This window comes from Micromys minutus (genome assembly GCF_963924665.1).
Source record: "Micromys minutus genome assembly, chromosome: 22".
Taxonomy (NCBI): Eukaryota; Metazoa; Chordata; class Mammalia; order Rodentia; family Muridae; genus Micromys; species Micromys minutus.
The window spans coordinates 22,441,310-22,461,691 of record NC_137957.1 but is presented as its reverse complement, the minus strand read 5'-3'; the positions used below and the strand labels follow the sequence as shown (position 1 = coordinate 22,461,691).

At 42.5% G+C, this 20,382-nt stretch overlaps 1 protein-coding gene across 2 annotated transcripts in view; it reads right to left on the bottom strand.

Annotated features, from left to right (window-relative positions):
• ZDHHC17 (zDHHC palmitoyltransferase 17) overlaps positions 1-14,823 on the bottom strand; it is a gene marked incomplete at its 5' end in the record, with an annotated part of 62,346 nt that extends 47,523 nt beyond the window's left edge. For both annotated transcript variants that reach the window (XM_080935077.1, XM_080935078.1), the window contains one exon: positions 14,731-14,823. In XM_080935077.1, the coding sequence (XP_080791203.1) occupies positions 14,731-14,823 (93 nt within the window). The remainder of the gene's footprint in view (positions 1-14,730) is intronic.
• Positions 14,824-20,382: the final 5,559 nt, after the last annotated feature.

The following is a 20,382-nucleotide window of genomic DNA, read 5'->3' as shown; positions in this document are numbered from 1 at the left end:
ATGTAACTAAAGATGACAGGTATGTTATATATCTTTCAAAACAAACACGGTAACTACAAGATGGGGACCCAGGTCATTTACAGTGTACGTATAAAATGGTCTATTCGTACAATAAGCAGTAGTCAGCAAAAGGGAATGAACCACCACGAGTACCTGACAATCTCCAACAATTACGCTGAGTGGGGAAAAAGTCAATCCTGTATGGCTACAGTCTACATGATTCCAGTTATGTACTACTTGTATGTGTATATGTGTATGTGTGTGTGCATATTTGGGTGTGCATAGAGATGTGTATATGGGTTTTGAGGCCTAAAGTTGACGTGGGGTGTCTACCTCAACTCTCTCCATCTTTTTTCTTTTTTTCACAAATGTATTATTTTTAATTATGGCATACTTAGATGCCAAAAGAGGGTGCTAAATCCCAAGAACTAGAGTTACATGAACTTGTGAGCCACCCACCGTAGGTGGTGGGACTGAACTCTGGCCTTCTGGAAGATCTTAGCCACATTACTTTTTGAGACAGGGTCTCTCAGTGAACCTGGATAGACAGGCTGGCTGGCAAGCTGAGAGCTCTTTCGTCTCTCTTCTCCAGCTCCAGTGTGACACTGCACACTGCTCAGCTCAGCCTTTACGTGGGTACCAGGGTCAAACTCAGGTCTTTATCCCTGCACACACAAGCTTTCACCAACTACGAAACTTTTCCAAAAGACATTCGTGGAAGATGCAGAAAATGTAGAAGACCCACACAGGTGCATGCTATGCAATAGAACGTGTGCACTGAGGAGAGTCCTCAATTTCGCACTGTCAGAAGCAATAGTTGCTAGCCACATAACACTAATACACACTCAAGATTTGAGTTTTATGACTGAAATCTGGATTTTTATTTTATCAATTTTACTTATTTCAAACAGCCTCATAGCACTAGGGGCTACTACATGGGAAAATACAGTTCAAACACCACAAAGTAAGATTATTACACTCTGAAATAGAATTATACCCAAATAGAGTTCAGAAAAACACTACAAATTCTAAAACATATTATACCACTTACATGTTGACAAAATAACTTTATGTAAGTATGTGCTTGAAATATTTTTGTCTGCTCAAAAACCTCAGCAAATGCCCCCAGTGGTGGAGGCATCGCCTCCAGATCAGGGCGTGTCTGCTGGGGACAGGCACTGCAGGACTCCCTCTGCTTCCAAACACCCTTCTGCAGTTGTTAAAATTTCTGTAGTTGTTAAAATATGTGGCTAATTCTTTAGGGTTTTTTTGCTTTTTGTTTTTTAGGAATTATTTATTTTATGTATATGAGTAATACACTGTAGCTGTCTTCACACCAGAAGAGGACATCAGATCCCATTACAGATGGTTGTGAGCCACCATGTGGTTGCTGGGATTTGAACTCAGGACCTCTGGAAGAGCAATCAGTGCTCTTAACCACTGAGCCATCTCTCCAGCCCTATGTGGCTAATCCTTAAGGCTCAGAAAATTCTGTGGCTTAATTTCTCCTATCTTCAAAATTCATATGCTATCCAATTTTTAAAAACATACATTAGAGTGATGGATCATTCAGAAAGTGTAATTTTATATTTGGCCCACTATGCTATAATGCTAGGTCCTAGCCTATTTCACTTTCCTCCTAAGAATGTTCCTTTTCTTCTACTAGACTACATTCAATTATTCAAGTAAGTGTGTGCAATGCCTTGGAGCTGTAACTCAGTTGGTAGAGTGAGTTACAATATATGCATAAAACCTTGGGTTCAATCCCCAATAAATCACATGTAATCTGAGCACTTTAAGACAAAAGGCTCAAAAGTTCAAGGCCACAAATTCAAAACCTAAAATAAACTAAATGAGATTTTGTCTCACATACACACAAAAAAGTTAAATGGAAACTTTTGAAATCAAGTTAATTAACTTTCTAAATAAATACGATCCTACATATCTATACTATGGTGTTCAAATGTTCCAAATAAATCAATGTTTACAACTCATTCATACTTAAACCTATAAAAACCATTGAAGAGTGATGAATATTTACAATTTCAGGTAAGGCACATACACAAACAAAATGTCAAAGTTAAAAAAGAGAGAGGAAGGCAAGATTAACAAACCAGCCTTGTGCAGTCACCTTAAATGCACAGGAAAGACAATCTCAGGGGACAGAAGAGGCTCAGCAGGTAGGAGAAGCAGAGCTTTCAGAGGTCTGTCCCCAGTGTCTTAAGGCAACTCACAAGTCCAGGAGCTCTGGCTCCAGGAGTCTGACATGGTTGCACATATATGCACAATCCCCATCCCAGCATACAACATATATACATAATTTTAAAAATAAGTAATTAAAAATAAAAATAAATAAAAACAAAAATAGTAAGAATCAGTAGTTTTACTTCCTAGGTACTATACTATAAACTGCCAACAAGACTGCTCCAAGGTATCCCCGAGGGGAAGGTTTCTATTACAGACATGAGGAAGAGGGCAGCCAGGGGCATCTGAGAGTCCAGAACAGAGATGAGGTAGTACACTAAACATGACCAGCACACTAGACTAGGCCATGGGGGTCAGGCACATGAGGAATGAGAGGAGGACCAAGAAAGAACCATGGGAAGAGGGTAGCCAATATAGCTGAGCTATAAGGTGTAGTGAGCTCCTGAACTGAAGAAGATTCTGGTATGGGAGGAGGTGAGAACCACCTACTGGTGATGTGGACAAAGAGGCCAAGAGGCACCACAGAGAGCCATTTGTGAAAAGGAAACTGCTTTTAAGAGAGGGATTGGAAGCACAGTTCCTGGGGAATGCTGGCTTCTGTCTAATTACCAGAACTTTGGGTAGTGACATTGACAACGTTTCAAACAATTAAAGATGCTACTGGAAACCACGCCATTACTATCCTATGTCAGAGAGACCTTCCAGTGGAACCACTTACAACCTTATCATCTGAACTGAAGGACTACAGTGCTTACAAAACCTAGACTTAGACAGGTATAACTGGTTACTGTTCTACTAAATTTCCCTGGTCAGAGCTGTCTCCATCCGCCACTGTTTACTCTACAGTTGTCCCTACCACCTATAAATCCCACAGCAGGGGACCCTCCTTCCGAACTACAACCCACACTGCAGTTCCAATGCTGTCATTCTCTTGACCTTACTAGAAACACAGTCTATCTATATTAGTCTGAACATAACCACTACTCACACACCCTCAAATATTCTTCCAATGGACTGCTGACTCAAGTGAGGCCTGCAGGTATACAGTTATGCCCTGAGGAACAATCAAAAGTAGCCATTTGTTGCTGCTGCTGCTGCTGCTGCTACTACTACTACTACTTGCCCAAAGCAAAAGGCACCGTTCACAGCAAAACACAAACCTCAATTGTTTGAAAATGTTAAGCACTTAGTATACTAACTCACTCAATTCTATTATTAGGAACCCTTAAAACAAAGGTTTTCTCTTATCCTTTCTATTATTCCTAGTGTTTTCAGGAAAGAAAATCCAGACACAAGGTAAAAAGTAATGTGTTCAGGAACAGAGTTCCTAGTGATGGACATGACAGTTGAACACATCAATTCTTGAACTCAATGCTTTCTTATGTACAAGAATGTAGTCTGGCAAATCCTTACACCAGGTGTGCACATGAGGACACAGGGATTTTAATACCAATTCTCTTTCCCTGATTAGCCTCTGGTAACCACAGGTTCATTTTCCATTTCATAGTTTTCTCATTTTAACTGTGCACGCAGTTTGGAAGATGGCTTGGGTGGTCAAGTAATGTTGCTTATACAAGCAAGAGTGCCTAAATTTGGACCATCAATATCCATTTTCATTTTTTTAAACTCAACATCAAAAAAGTTTTTAAAGGTTTACTTATTTGTTTTATGTAAGTACAATGTCGTTGTCTTCAAACACATCAAAAGACAGTGTTGGATCCTATTACAGATGGTTGTGAGCCACCGTGTGGTTGCTAGGAATTGAACTCAGGACCTCTGGGAAAGCAGTCAGTGCTCTTAACCACTGAGCCATCTCTCCAGACTGACATCAAAACTTTAAAATGCAGTTCGGGCTGGGAAATGCTCAGTCGATAAAACTCATGCCATGCAGTCCTGACGACCCAAGCTCAGACCCTCAGACCCACATAACAAAGGAGCATGAGTGCACTTATAACCAGCACTGGGACACGCAGATGGGAGAGATCCTGGGGCACTGCTCTGCCCAGCCCAGCCTAACCATTGCGCTTCGTGCCAATGAGACCCTTTCTCAAAAAACAAGGACAGTTCCTGAGAAATACCACTTACAGTCCTCTGGTTTCCACATGCAACACACATACACATCTGTACACACACACAGACACACACACACACAGACACACACACACACACACACACACACAAAATACCAATCTGACCGAACTGGTTGCCTTTCAAAAGAATTTTATAAAGTTAATTGTAAAAACGTTGGTAAATGCAAAAAACCACCGCAAGCTAGGTGGGCATAGGGATAAACGCCTTTAATTAATCCCAGCTCTTGGGAGGCAGAGGCAGACAGAACTCTGTGAATTTGAGGCTGGCCTGGTCTACATAGTTAAGTTCTAGGCCAGCCACGGCTATATAGTTAAGACCTCTCTTAGGAAGCACACATACACAAAACATCACACACCAAATGAACTAGGTCCAGTCTATAGATGTCAGTGAACTTCCACCACGTGCAGCAGTCATTCTATGAAGGCCACACTGTTCTACACTGGATATCGTGTTCTCACTGTATTCTCAGGCAATCATCCACCACCAAAAACAAAAAGTCCAGACAGACTGAGAACTAGAGGAAAGATGAGTTTTTTTATCCTCTGACATAACTCATTCCCATTCCTGCACTCAGCCCTTCTCATCCCCTAATAGTTAACCCTTCTTGTTCTCATTTCTGCATATTATACTGTACCCACATGTACCATGTACTTATAAATATACCAATGCTGTTGGCTAGATTCAGCATATGAGAGAGAACATATGGCCTTTTTTTCTGAGATTCTATAAATTCTCTTAATATTATATGTTTTAAGTCCAGTAATTTTCCTACAAATTTTATGACTGCATTTTTCTTTAGAGCTCCTCAATAGTATTCCATTTTTTAAGAACAGAAACAGGATCTTATATAACACCAGCTGGCTTGGAACACACTATAACTCAGGCTGGCCTCGAACTTCCAATGACTTTTGCCTATCATATCCTCCCGAGTTCTGTGCTTACAGCACATGTGAGTACATCATGCCCAGCTTAAACACTAATTATCTGCCCTAATGACTGCCGGGATGACTGGGCTCATAGCTATAAAGAGCATCACAACCCAGCACCTGCATACTGTTGCCCAGGAACAAAATGTGAAGCATGGCTTCTAGTTAATGTGCATTCCACAGTAAGCAAAAAAGAAATTTTAGAGAGTCTTCAGTAATGGTAAACATACATCTGTTAAGATCCATAGGCTATACTATCCCAAGAATGAGCCTTGAATATAAGGTATGGACTGAATGGCAATGGCACACTAATAGAAACTGAACTACTGTCAAATGAACCTCTCTGCTGCTGTATGCTGATAATGGGGGTGGGGTGGAGAGATTACAAAGAAGTAGGGGAAAAGGGACAAGGGAATTCACTGTACTTCCTGCTCAATTTTGTAGAATATAACTTAAGACAAACCTAAAATAACTAAGAAAAAAAACTGTGCACGATTAAAAACAGCATAGATGAAAACATTTGCAACCACAGCTGTCTGGTGTCTACCAAACAATAATCAACTTTGTAACTCCATCATTTCTATCACACTGAAGGATGATATAAATACAGGGAACCTAGGTTAATATATACTTCTGCTGCTTACCAGCAAGTCTGACTTTCACATACATCAATTATCTCATTTGTAAAATAGGCACACAAAGCAGTGAAAATTAAATAACACGTATGTAAAAGTGTTTAAAATGCTTAGTATTAAGGATTGGTCTGTTGCTATGTATTATAATGCTAAATTCTGTTCCAGAAGGTCTAGACCTAAGAGTGAATTCTCACATTTACAAGCTTTTGTTATATAAACCTTGTTCCTCAATTTAAAATTATTAGTTAGGTAAAATTGGCTTAGGCCAATTGCTGGAAGGACTAGAGATAGGTGGGTTTGGAGCTTCCTAGTTGAGGGTAGAAAAGCAATCAGTGAGAGGTGAGAAGAGGTCTCCAAGAAACCATAAGCACATGGCCAGGAGAAACAGCAAGTATGTTGGGGTACACCACTAGGGAAGTAGCCAGCCCAACAGTTAGAAAAGTAGATTAGGGGTTGCCCCCCTCCCCCAGTAACTGTCAAAGCCAGATAAAATAACCAAAGCTAGAGCCTCAACTATTTGTAAGCTAGGTGGGGATAAGCTTGAACTAGTTGTGCTACACTTAGCTCACGGTTAATGTCGGGGTCAGCAATTACTGCGTTTACTATGCATCACACTGAAGCAGGAACATTAACTTGGCTAATGCCTCATACATTAAATGTCAAATTAGTACCCTTCCTCCTTTTGTATATAACTTTGCCTGAGTATCAAAAAGGGTGGAGAATGAAATAGAGGGGCACTTATAAGAATCCCCTTGAAACTCTTTAACGACAAATACAACACAAGCCCATAAAGTAAAGAATTCTGTAGGGGAAGCATGTTTACTGTAGGAAAGTTTCCTTTCAGCTTGAGTATACACATATATTTTTCATCTAAACTCATGTCCCCATGAACACAGTTCTAACACAGATATGAGAGATAGAAAGATAAAGAGCTTTCATTATACTGACTGTTCTTTAACATAAATTTCTTGGAGTTTCTATGCATCTTCTTCTGAATCAGAGGTCAGTAAGGTGTGGCCCCATCATCTGAGTTTAGGATCAACTGCTACAGGAACACGGCATGTATACAGCTTACAGCTGCTATACAGCAGCCCAGTCCAGCAATTGTTATGGTAACTGTACAGCCTGACATTTTGAAAAAATATTATAACTATGTGGCAGTGCACAAAAAGGTTTACAAATTCCCGATCCAGGTTATTCATTGTACGCGTTCATGAGAAACTATTATATAGTGAGCACAACTAAATAACATGTCTCAGAGTTGGCTTGTAAAGGATAAACGGCAGCTGGACACAAGAGACCACAACAGTGGTGAGTCACGTGTCTGCCCAGAATCCTCCCCAGCTCCCGTCACGTCGGCCTTACCAGCAACAGCTACACCGCTGGTCTTAAGTAGGCCCAGAAACTAATTTGAGCCATTCAATGCTACTTTTCAGTGTGGAAAAAGAGACAACACACAATCCCTCTCCTCCCGACTGAGATGGTCTGAGCAGTTTGGCCAAAAAGTAAAGATAAATGAAGCCGGCTTCCGCGTCTGTATCACAAGACTAAAGAAAGCTGCTCTCCAGCAGAAAGGAAGAGCTGAAAGCAGGAGGTGAGTCTCGGCCCAGGCTGTGGCTGTCCTTCAGTGCTCTGCGCTGACATGATACTACGGGGTATCTCAGACAGTGATCCGCCCTTTACCCAGCTAATTTTTAACTTGTTGACATTTGCAAACAGAAGTTCCTAATAAGTAAGAGCAACTCCATAATCATGTAAAACCGAGATTTTTTTCACCCCTATGAAAATCGCACTAATAGCATTAGTTTTGTTCATCTCTCATCAAAGCCTTCACTTTACAAAGTGGCTATAATCAGAAAATCGTTCCTTTGTTTTTCCCCTACAACAACTAAAAACAAGCTGTTTGGCATGCCTTCAGCCCCACTCAGCCCTCCTCTAGCTCCACATCAACACACGGGGACACTGCGGAGCCCACGGGGAAGTGCTCTGACCTACCCAAGAAATACTGTCAACTCTAAAGAAGCAGAATTCATTTGGTTAGGTTTTTTTTTCTTTCTTTTTTCCCTTAATTTTTACTTTTTGGTGGTACTAATTTTGGCAATTGGTGTAGCAATTCTTCCACATAGAAACACATATGGTTAAATCCTTTGCAATTCAAGGCATTACCTTCCTTGAAGTTATTTCCTTCTCAGAAGGCTGAGGGCTCACTGAACTTTCTTCCAGCTCAGTCACTAATAATTCTCTTTAAACAAAACCCTAAAAGAAGGTATTGTCCTAGAACTGGATAAATAAGCCACTGAATGGAAATTCTTATTCATGTTTTATAGATATCATCCCAAAGCATGACCTTCAAAACTCAAAATTAAGATACCTGATTTATTTACGTTTAAACTTTCCACCTGCAACAACACTTACACTAGTGATATAAATGGCATGATGCTTTTAAAGAGAATTTATGCATCCTAACAGTAAAACACTGTTGTGACTGACAATGAGATCACTTGGAGCTCTGTGTAAAGCAAATTACATTTAATATATCTTTAATTTTTTTTGTTACATGAATTTAGTATTTTGGGACAAGGTGCCATGGCCCTCATGTGGGGGACAATTTCGGGAGTTAACTCTTTCCTTCCACCACGTGGGTCCCCGGGACTGAACTTAGACTGTCAGGTTTGGTAGTATGTGCCTTCACTTGCTCAGCCTTCTTTCATTTCTAATGCTCCTTAACTGTCCCACCACAGAACCCTCAACGAACTCTAATAGCCTACAGCCCATCCCTTTAACACACACACACACACACACACACACACACACACACACACAATCTCACTCATCTTTTTCATCCTGAACTATCTGAAAACCTACAGTCTTCTTCATCACTTGTGGCTTCAAGTCTGTGACAAAGCCAAACCCACATGTTCTACAAACACTGTTGAGACCATAAAGCAAAGCAAAGGGGCTTATCAGCAAAGTCCTCTACCTATCCTTGAGACTATTACTGTAGTCATACAGTCAGTCTGTTATCTCAAGGCTAACACACACACACACACACACACACACACACACACACAATTGCTCAATTTGAGATATCTATTATTACATTAAGAGCTATGATCTATTTTTTTTAGTTTCTCAATGTTTTGATAAACTGAACTGTGTTTATCACTGGCTAGACACAGAACTTTGCATAAATTAGCTCATTTAGTTATTACAATAATCTCATGATATTATAACTTGATGTTGGCTTAGACAGCTGGAACACAAGAGTGCAGAAGCTTGCCCAGGCATCTAATAAGTAACAGAACTGTGATTTGGATACAATCATCCTAAAATCATTCATGTACTCCAGAGTTCACTCTTTTTTATTTATTTATTTCATTTATTATATATAAGTACACTGTAGCTGTCTTCAGACACAACAGAAGAAGGCATCAGATCTCATTACAGATGGTTGTGAGCCACCATGTGGTTGCTGGGATTTGAACTCAGGACCTCTGGAAGAGCAATCAGTGCTCTTAACCACTGAGCCATCTCTCCAGCCCCACAGTTCACTAATACTTTTAAGAAAATTCACACAGATTACTATGATGAGAATTTAGATATTCTAGTTTCACTTCTGTTGCTTTGAGAAAATGCCCTGACAAAAAGACAACTTAGGGGAGGAGGAGGTTTACTGTGGCTTGTGATTGCAGGCTACTGTCAGCTGTGACAGAGCAATCAGGAAATCAGGAACTTGAAGCCTAGTGACATACACAATCAGAGTAGAGAGAGGATGGACACCCATGTACCTGCCTGCTACTCAGCTTCCTTTATAGGTCCAGGACCCAAACCCTCGGGAACACTGCTGTCCACTTTCAGGCTGGGTATTCCTGCACCAATTAACATAGTCAAGACAATCCTGCAAAGCCAACCTAATCTGGACAGTTCCTCAGTGAGACTCTTTTTGGGGGACACTACATTGTGTCAAGTTGACAATTTAAATAAACCACACCCTGGGCACAGAGCCCATAGCTGTAACCCGGGTACTTTAGGAGAGGCAGAAGAACCCACAATTCAAGGTCATCCAACACTACACAGTGAATTAGACACCAGCCTGCACTACAGGAGACGCTATCTTAACAACAAATGACATTAAGACTGAAAAAAAAAGGACAGAAAATGACATTTCACCCTCAAAGTAAAAAATTCAGTTCTGCTAATTTTTAATTAATTTTAATTTAATTTTAATTGGCTTTATTATACTCCATAAAGTAACTGATCCTTATTTTCATTTTATATAGACTCAGTCATTATCATGTCTTTAGACTCTAAATTACAATTATAATTTAGAGCATTTTTGCTTTAATTTAAAAAAAAAGAAAGGGGGAGGCTGGAAAACCAGCTCAGCTGGGAACACTTGCTGGTCTTCCAGAGGCCTCCCAGTTCCAAACACCAACATGGGACACAGTTCACAACCGCCCAGCAAAAGGGAGCCCTGCTCCCCCTCATCTGGCCTCCTAAGCACACACTCACAAACAATAAAAATAAATCTTTTTTGTTTGTTTGTTTTTGGCTGTTCTGGAACTCTGTAAAGCCAGGCTGGGTTCAAACTCAAAGAGATTCATCTGCCCAGACTTCCGAGTGCTGGATTTAAAGGTGTGTACTACCACACCCAATTTAAAAAAAAAAAAAAATCCTAAAAAGAGAAAAGCCACCCTCAGGCATACTATCTAATGTCTGCAAACAAGAGTCTAGTGACAGAGCTGCCAGTAGCCTAACAGAAGAAAATCCTGTCTGCAGACATTAGTTTATACACACACTAGCTCTACATACTTAATTGGATGAAACGTACAAACGGAAGGAAGGCACCAGGACTTGAGCCTGAACAGGAGCCTAGGAAGCAAGCCTGTGGGACGGCAGGTAGGGTCGGGTTGGGGAAGCGGGAAGCAGGAAGATGCAGTACCGGTTTTGAAAAGGAGGAAGTAGAGAGAGAAAAGTGAGAGTCCAGGTAATTCCAGTCCAGTGCTGTCAGACTTGAACTCCGTCAAGTTACTCACATCATCTAAAATATTGTGTGCATAGCAGTTAGATTTTCAAGTTGATTATCCTACCCCCCCAAAAAAAATGAAACAAAAACAAAAAACAAATCACAAGTTCAATCAGAACAACAGAGTTCAAAGAAATCTTGGAGATCATCTAATCTAGCCTCTTTATCTAACAAGCAAAGAAACTAAGAGTAGCTTAGCATCTGCTAACTCAGGGTTACAGAGCCAGGACCAGCACCCTAATCCCTCATGGCCAGTTTATCTATTTCCAAATAGCCTTTAATTCTCCCTCTGTGCTAAAATGAATTAGCACCTATTTCAACAGAGCAACAGCAATATCAACTTCCCTATCCTATTCACTACGGGAGAGGCCATGGGCTTGTCAGTCCCAATGTGATGGCTGTTTTTCAAGCAGCAGCTTGTAGCTTATCTAATACAAATATTCATAACGACTCTACAAGGTTAGTAAATAGCAGCCCAACTTTACAAATGAGGAAAATATAATTCAACCTTGATGACAGTGAACAGCAAAATCCACATTTAAAAAGTATCCTATAGTGCTTCTTCTTGACCTTACACACACACACACAAACACACACACACAAACAAACACACACACACACACACACACACAAACACACACACACTTCTGAGTACAGTGTCACACATGGTCCAAATCTGATAAGCAAGTATTTATATGACTCACTAAATGAGTGGCATTTCATTTAAAAAGTAAGATTTTTCTTACCAAAAGTACCTCTAAAAATGTTTCACTGTATGACTGCATATCTGTTTAAAAGGCTTTAGTAGTGGACAGTTTGCATATGAACTGTGACTTAGCAATAGCTGATTCTAACCTATCTAGACTCTATCTAACCTGGAGGGACACAGCCTTACTGTGTGGCTCTCCCCTAGCTGGGAGCTTATAACCCTCTTGCTACAGTTCCCCACCTACATGTGTTATAGCTGTATTCTGCCATGTTTGCTAACTGCTAAACTGTCTATCCTACGAATCATTTATCCAGTTAGCAAATACTTAGCAACTATTTTTGTGACTGTATTAAATCCAAAAGAAAAAAGTAAAATGAAACATTTCTACAAAATTTAAATCCAATAAATTAAATTGGGTGGTGGCATACGCCTTTGATCCCAGCACTTGGGAGGCAGAGGCAGGCAGATCTTTGTAAATTCAAGGCAAGCCTGGTCTACAAAGTGAGTTTCCTGATAGTTAGCTAGGGCTACAAAGAGAAATCCTGTCTCACCCCACTCCACCCCTGCAAAAAAGTCAACACACATAAATTTCTAAATCACTCAACAAGAAAGCATCACTTCTGGTAGTGGGAGTGGAAAGAGTGCCTGTGTCCATGAATTCTGACAAATACCCCAGTATGGTTAAACAAAGTCTGGAAACATCAATATTTTCTGATGAAAAAATCGAAGCTTTAAGAAGTTTTTACTTCATACCATTTAATTACTGAGGATTCCAAATTATAATCTAGGGCTAGGGATGAGAGGCTAGTGACAGGGTTAGCCTAGGATGCACAAAGCTTTGGGTTCAATCCCCAGCACTGCATAAGCTGGCTCATAGCTCATCAGGGTATGGGAATTAGAAATTCAAGGTCATTATCGGATACAAAGGAAGTGGAAGGCCACAAGACCCCACACCTAGAAGAGGAAGAAGGAAAAGAGCAGGAGGAAGACATTGAGATAAAACAGAAACAGCAACAGATTGGTAATTCCAGTCAGTCTGACACAAAAGCCTGAGTTCTCCATTATCTCCTTAATGGACCATTAGTTAAGTATCATCATCATCATCATCATCATCGTACCAATTTCACAAACTCTATACAAACAGCATATCCAGTTCTGCTCCTAACACACTGTAAGGAATGGTACACCACCAGTAAGAAACTAACAGAAAATAATGACAATTTCTGTTAGTCCCCAAAGTTCCAGAACTTAAACTTAACTAGACCTAGTGCTAACTTGGTAAACAAAATCTAAACTTACCAATCTCAACTCTGAACAGTAGGGAAGGTGATTTTCTAGTAACATTCCATCTGTTAAATAGCAAACTGCTGACACCAAAAGCTCTCTGTTATACCGAGCAATCTCTACATTTAATATTAGGTTAAAAACATTGTCACTACGCAGTCCTGGCTGGCATGGAACTTGCTATGTGGACTACTCCGACTTCAAACTCAGAGACATTCCTAACTCCCAAGTACTCAGTGTGAATTGCCACGCCCTGCAAAATTACATTTAGGGTAACAAAAAACATACACTTTTACAAAGAGCAAAGGTTTTCTGTTCTGTGTATAGTTTGGTCTCATTGAGCCCCAAGCTGCCCTCCAACTCATTATACTAGCAAAGATAGCTTTGAACTAATCCATCTCCCTCCACCTCCAAAATACATAAAACACCCACTTTAAGTGCTTGAAATATACCCACAGGAACAGAGAACAGAAATATTCCTTATCCCCAATTACAACATAATATCAGAAAACTTTCAAGACATATTTTTAGGGCCTAAGTGTAAACCAAAAGAAATCTCTCTAATGCCAATTCTAAGTTTGTTACCACTTTAATTTTTAATTTTTCAAAAAGTTTCTACTTACTGCATAGCTGTGTCAGAAACCCAAAATAGCCTTTTCTAATGAGACTTGTTCCGGCATATGTTTCTAAGATACTGCCTCAATGTGTGTATGTAAGTATGTATTATGTGTATATGTGTATATATTTACGTGTGTAGTATATTTGTATGTATGTATCTATGTGTATGTGTGTGTAACCAAGTTATGAGATAACGGAGTATTAATACGAAAGTGGCCCTTGTTATTCATAATAAAAAAAATAGCATAAAAGCCTGAAAGAAATAAAAATCAATTTAACGCAAAGTAACCACGTTTGTTCACCGTGTAGTGAACACCACGGATCTGTGCACAATGCTCAACCTCAAAACAAGAATTCTGCAGGAAGCTGTGCTCCTCTTCCCTGCCCTCCCCGCATCTCACCGAGCACCGTTAAAAACCTGGATGCACAAAGAATTGCTTCCAGGCCTTAACTAAACACAAACTCAGCTACAAACTGGGAAATCACAATTGCAGAACGTGACAGATCTAGCTCTGAAAACCGTTCGCTTCCGTGAGAAGATACAAAAGAAACGGTGGGAAACGTGTTGCACTGTCTACCCTCCCCAACCGTCCCAAAACAGCGCTACTTTGTGACAAGCTAATGTGTGCGTGGGTTTATTCCCGAAAGTTCTGACCCTCTCTCTTTCTTTTTTTTAATGGCTTAAGAGCAAACACTCAAAACACTGGAAACCGTCCCCAGCGGCGAGCTGGTTGCTATGGCAGATCCTGGAAGGACATCACTTTGCCCAAGAAACTACTATCCCCCGGGTACGAGTGAACTAATGGGAAGGGTAGTGTCATTCACCAAGAAAGAGGGGAAGAGAAAAATCCAAAGCAGACAGGCTTCCTCCTCTCCCTGGAGAGGCTTGGAGCGAGACCAGGGGCTTCAGCCGGGGTTCCAAAGTGTCAGCAGGCCCCCGTCGCCTCTGCACCCGCAGGCAGCGCAGCGACAAAACAGGACCATCGCCATCCCCACCTCTGTCCTCCAGGCACCGCCAGGGACGGCGTCCCAGAGCCCGCCCCGGCCGGGCCCGCCCCGCTATCTCCTCCCCCGTTATCCGCTCGCCGCCGCGCTCGGGCCTGGACTCGCTTCTTCAGCCTCCCCGGGTCCCGCACAGGTCACCGCGCGGGCGCATCGGCCGCCACCCCGGGCGAGGCTGAGGGAGCGGGGCCGCGGGGCAGCAGGGCCGGGAAGGCGCTCGGCGCGGTCCCTCACCTCCGGGTGGAGAAGGGGCACGCAGCCCGTTTCGGTATCGTACTCATCCGGGCCGTCCGCCATCTTGGTGTTAAATCCCTCCTCCCGCTGCATGCTGGGAGAAAGCGTTTCAGCCTCGCGGGGCTCGGCAAGGCGGAGGGCGAGCGCGAGGGCGAGCGCGAGCCCGGATGAGGGCGACACGGCCCGCCGCCGCCTCCTCCTCTTCCCCCGAGCCCCCGGGACGCCCCCTCAGCCCCTCCCGCCGCGGAGGGCTCGGGTCCCGATGCGCGTGCGCCGGCCCGGCCCGGGCTCTCTGCTGCAGTGCGCCGGGGCAGCGGACCGCGCTGGGCGTGGGCGCAGCGGCCCGGGGGCGGGTCCGGGTCGCAGGCCGATGCTGCTTGGCTCCGGCCACCCGGGAAAGGCCGCGCGCGAGACAGCACCGAGATCCAGGGTTGCGCAGGGCAGGATCCGGACCCCTCCGTGGGCTTAGGGTGTGACCCCGGAGGCCGAGGATGCGTTCTCCTCGCCGTGCGTGCCTTGGGGACACCGGGAGAAACAAGGACAAAAAAAAAAAAAAAATCCGGCTTCCTGGAAAAGCTTTTGTTATGTGATGCCCTCCTTGCGATTGAGCTGAGACATTTTTAAATCACCGTTTTGACAAGGTCAAAGTCCCACACGTTCCCATCTGCTACATTTTAATAGGACCCAGGAATTGAAAAGTGAAACCTTTTAACATGAAAGCTCTAGAGTGTGACCTAGATAAAAATGATTAAAGCCGTCTCTAAGAGGATATTGGGGTTGGGAGGGGGCTGATGGAACAATTGTAGAAAGGATTTGTTTCTGGTTTTGGCTACTAGGGGTTGTAAATCTCTACAGCGCCAAGGCGCATTGAGCAGAGCGATCGTGAAACAGGACTGATGAGAGATTCTGATACTAACCAGTCCCCTGTCAAAGCAAAAATCAGTCAAAGATAACCAGGGAGGAAAAACCTGCAGTCGGACCAAACCAGATTTGATAGTAAATCGGGAGGAAGACACACCAGAGGAAAAAAAGAATAGGGGATGGAAGAGGAAACCCCTTTGTAAGGTTTGTGTTCCCGCCAAAAGAATCTGAGGAGGGTCTAGGGAGAGCTGAGATCGGTTCTGGATTGGACATCATCCATTCTGAGGAGGTGAGGAAAAACGGGGAGTAACAAGGCATTGGACAAGATCCTGAGGCTAGTACAGTTCAGTACTGGGCTCTCCCAGTAACAAATGAAAATAGCAAAGTAGACCTAGTAACCGTAAAAAGGCAGCGATCACTCAGAAGAGGATGAATATGCTATTTTACAGCTGCTTCTGGCGAGGGAAAGGAAGCGATCTCTGTTCTCTGTGAAGCTGGCTGAATCTCTGTGTCCTCTCAGCTCGGTTTTTCCTTCCGGCACGGACCGATTTTCTTTTTCTTTTTTCTTTTTTAGTCCTGGCAGAAACCAAGCAAACCTAAACAGAATTTCTAGTTCTCCGTTTACAGCACCAAAATTGTTTTTCGGTGACGTGTCAGCATGGATAGAATCCGTTTTACTGAGCTATTACAGGCACAATCACCTTACCCTTGGTCTTTTTTGCATTTACTTAAATCTAGAAAGAAAGAAAAAAAAGAGGAAAGAAACAGTTGCGAGATTGTGGCATTAAAACAAACCAGAAGTGAACGACAAAACTAGACATGGAGAACAAAAACAAACAAACAAAATTACGTGAGAGCCCATGGGTTAGAAGTATTGGTGCAGGTATATGATGGGAATATCCGTAAAAGGTGTTCAACCTAGGAACCCTGGGTTCACAGAAGACTTTGGTAGAAAGGTCAAAGTCAATTGAATCAGCAAAATCCACTGTTTAGCCCACATGGTAGTTTGGTCATTTAAAAGACATAATTTAACTAGATAACAAAATTAAGTAAATCAAAAGATTTCAATTTTTTTAATGTAGATTTTGGATTTGGGGGGAGGGGGCTCCTTCTTTCTGTCCATTATAAGTCAACCTGCCTTCCCCAGAGTCTTTCGCCGCCACAGTGCTTGGCCTCACTCAGGCCAAGAATCAATGAAGACAAAGACTGAAACCTATGAAACCCTAGCCTGAAATGAATCCATCGTCATCTGAAAGGAAACAAAAAAAAAAGGTCTAGGTCTCTATCCGGATAGCCCAGGGCACCTGAGCCTTCTTGCTCAGCCACTGCCGGACTCCTTGTTGTTATCTGACCAACTACTGGGGACAATTGTGTTTGTCACTTCTGAGAAACCTACAGCTTCTAAGTGAAAATATTACTGTTAAAAGAAGCTGAGGGGAAAACAACGCAGAAAGTGAAAACTCCGTGTCTTTGTCCTCACTGCAGTACAGCTGAAATAAATAATTACTGAAGGAACACATAGCAATTCAGGAGCAAACGTGTCCGTTTTCAGGAATAGAGAGGCACACTCAAGAGGTGGTCTTTACAAGCCAGCCTGGACCTTGTTGCTTGACTGTCTCAGAACAATGAAAAGAACAAAAGAGAGCACCAGGTCTTGAGAAAGCCTGACAAACTGAACTAGGTTTAGTTGGGAGCAAAACAGCAGTTGGCTCTATTCAGACTCCTCCTTGTGAATCACGGGGTTTTATCTACACAGCCTAAATCTGATAAGGTTCCCCAGAGACGTCGGTACAGCAGATAAGTATACTGATCCCAAGAATGATGGAAGAATGGCATTTGTAGATAAAAAAGAAACAATGTTCAAAGAGAGCCATCCATTCATTAAGGGAAGAATGGGGAAGTGAATTTAGATTGAGCGACATTGGAAGGAATGGGCTCCGGTGGTGTAGACATGGCTTTGGAGGGAACCTGAGAAACAACTCAAGCTAAACACACCTTTAGCCACCGCCTAGTACTTCTCCAGTTTTACCACCTCACAATGGGCAAATGATAGGGAATTTAGAAACCCACCGAAAGTCACAGAACCAGGGCTGTAACAGAATCATATCAGGGAGCCGCCTGAACTTCCTGGTCAGCTCCTTCACCGCCATCCCTTATTTCTTCTCTTACAACTAGCTGCAATGGATTGTTTGATTTGTTAGGTTATTTGAAAAACAAAATGTGTAGGTATGTGTGTCTGCATGTGGATATGTGCATGAGAGAGTCTAGTTGTCCATGGGGCCAAAGGCATTGGAGCCCCTGGAGCTGGGATTACAGACGTTTTGCCAGATGTTAGTTCTAGAAGCCAAACTCCAGTCCTCTCTTCAAAGAGCAGCCAGCAACCCTCTTAACCCTAACCTTTGAGCTATTTCTCTAACCCCTATTCAGTGTTTTGTTTTTTAAATCATAGTGAGAGCATTTAACAGGAGGTCTGAACTGTTGACTGCTTAGCACAGCCCTGTGCTAAGCACAATGTTGTGGGATGGATTCCCTAGATCTGGCAGCTGATACAATTTGTACGCACAGAACAGCGGCTCCCTTGCACCCTTCCCTGGCTCCTGCCAACCCCCTGCTGTGCTCCCATCGGTTTGACTGTCTTCATATTCTGCACGAAAGCAGAGGCCCGCAGTATTCCTTCCGCCACTGGCTTATTTTACTTAACACAATGTAAACCCAAGGTTTATCTATGTTGTTGTATGTGCTCCTTTTTTTTTTTTTTTTTTATCTACGAATGCCCCTCAGAGAGTGCTTACATGCTCTTCATATCTTGGCTACTGTGAGCCATGTTGGTTGAAATGCAAAATGATGCAGTCAACGTGGAAAACAGAATACACACACACACACACACACACACACACACACACACACACTAGAATGTTTTGCAGGCTGTGGCCCAGCTAGTCCAGTAATGACTGTCTCCCAATGGAAGGTCTAAGAATCCACTTGTTCAGTCCACGAGGCTGGATGTCTCCGCTGGTCTTCAGTATCCTCCAGAACTCTGAGGAAGGAGGCTATAAAGCCAGTGAAGGAATGGAATGGCCAGCAAGAGCAAGCAGGCAAAGAGAGCAAGCTTCCCTCTTCATGTCTTTTAGGCTGCCCACAGAAGGTGTGATCTTCCCACTCAAAAGATCCAGATGAAAAGCGGGTCTTCCCACATCAAATAATTTTTTTTTTAAATTCTCTTAGGTGTGCACAGATGCTTGGACTTTCATTTATTCCAGATGCGATCAAGTTGACAACCAAGCCATGCCGTTACAAGGGTTCTCGTTTCTCCGTATCCTCACAAAAACACATGTTCCTTTCTTCAGTTTCTGTGTCTGGTAGGTTGTTTGGGTTTTACAGGTTTTTTCTTTTTAAGTGTTTTATTTATTTATCAGGCTACAAAGTGACAGGTTTTCTTCTAGCATTTCCCTCCCACTCTTCCTGTCCCACTTCTTGTTCCCACCTCTCTGATAAACCCCTCTGCTTCTTCCATTGTCATACCACATGTGCTCCATGGCTTTCTCCGCCTTCCTCCCTTAAAGCCTCCTTCTCCCCGTTTTCTAGCTTCCTGGCCTCCATCCACATTCATTCCCACATATTCATATTTAACAATGAGAAGCTCTTAAAGGATCCACATATGGTAGAGAACGTATGTTACTTGTTGTCTTTCTGATCCTAGATTACCTTAATAAAAAATACTTTCAGGCTCCATCCGTATTGTTGCAAATTTCAAAAGTTTGATTTTCTTAATGACTACATTTAAATTTTGGGGTGTATAAATACCCTGTCTTCACGACCCATTCATCTGTTTGTTGATCTAAGCTGTCTCCCTTTCCTGCTATTGTGAATAGAGCAGCAGTAAGCTTGGATGTGTGGATGTCTGTGGTAGGATACGGCTTTGATACGTTTTGAGTGCAGGCTCAGGATAGAGTAATCAGGTCATGTGGTAGTTTTATCTTGAGTGTTTTGAGAAGTATCCACACTGACAGCGACTTCACCCACATACGGTTGTTTTTCTGTTTTGTTTTGTTGTTTGTTTTTAAAGATTTATTTATTTTATGTATGTGAGTACACTGTAGCTGTCTGAAGACGCACCAGAATAGGGCATCAGATCCCATTACAGATGGTTGTGAGTCACCATATGGTTGCTGGGAATTGAACTCAGTACCTCAGGAAGAGCGGTCAGTGCTCTTAACCGCTGAGCCATCTCTCCAGCACTGTTTTTCTGTTTTCGAAGCAGAGTCTAATGTAGCCAAGGGTGTCCTTAAACTCCCTATGAAACTGAGGATGACTTAAACCTATGATCCTCCTCTGTCCACCTCTCAAGTGCTCGGATTACAGGAGAGTGCCACTGTGCCCAGTTGCTTTTTGATGTTTGACAGTGTCCACACTAACATGTGCGTATTAATAGCCCTAATAATTAGCACTTTGGGGCACCTTTCATAAAACCATTGTCCATTTGCATATCTTTAGAGAAATGTGTATTCTGTGGTCCATTTTTACTGGGTCGTCTGGGGTTTCTCCACTGAGCTGTCTGAGGAATTCACTGTCTATATTGGATATAGAATTTACAGTGTTTCCTCCCATTTCTGAAGGGTTTGTTTTTGCTTTGTTCTTTGCCTCTGAGAGGATGGCATTTAGCTCAGTGTAATCCTCCTTGTCTTGTTTTGCCTTTGTTGTTTGCTTCTGTGTGTTATCTGAGGAGTCAGTGCCAAGCCCAAGATCATGAAGATTTCACATGCTTCCTTCTACAAGTTTGTGGAGCTTGAG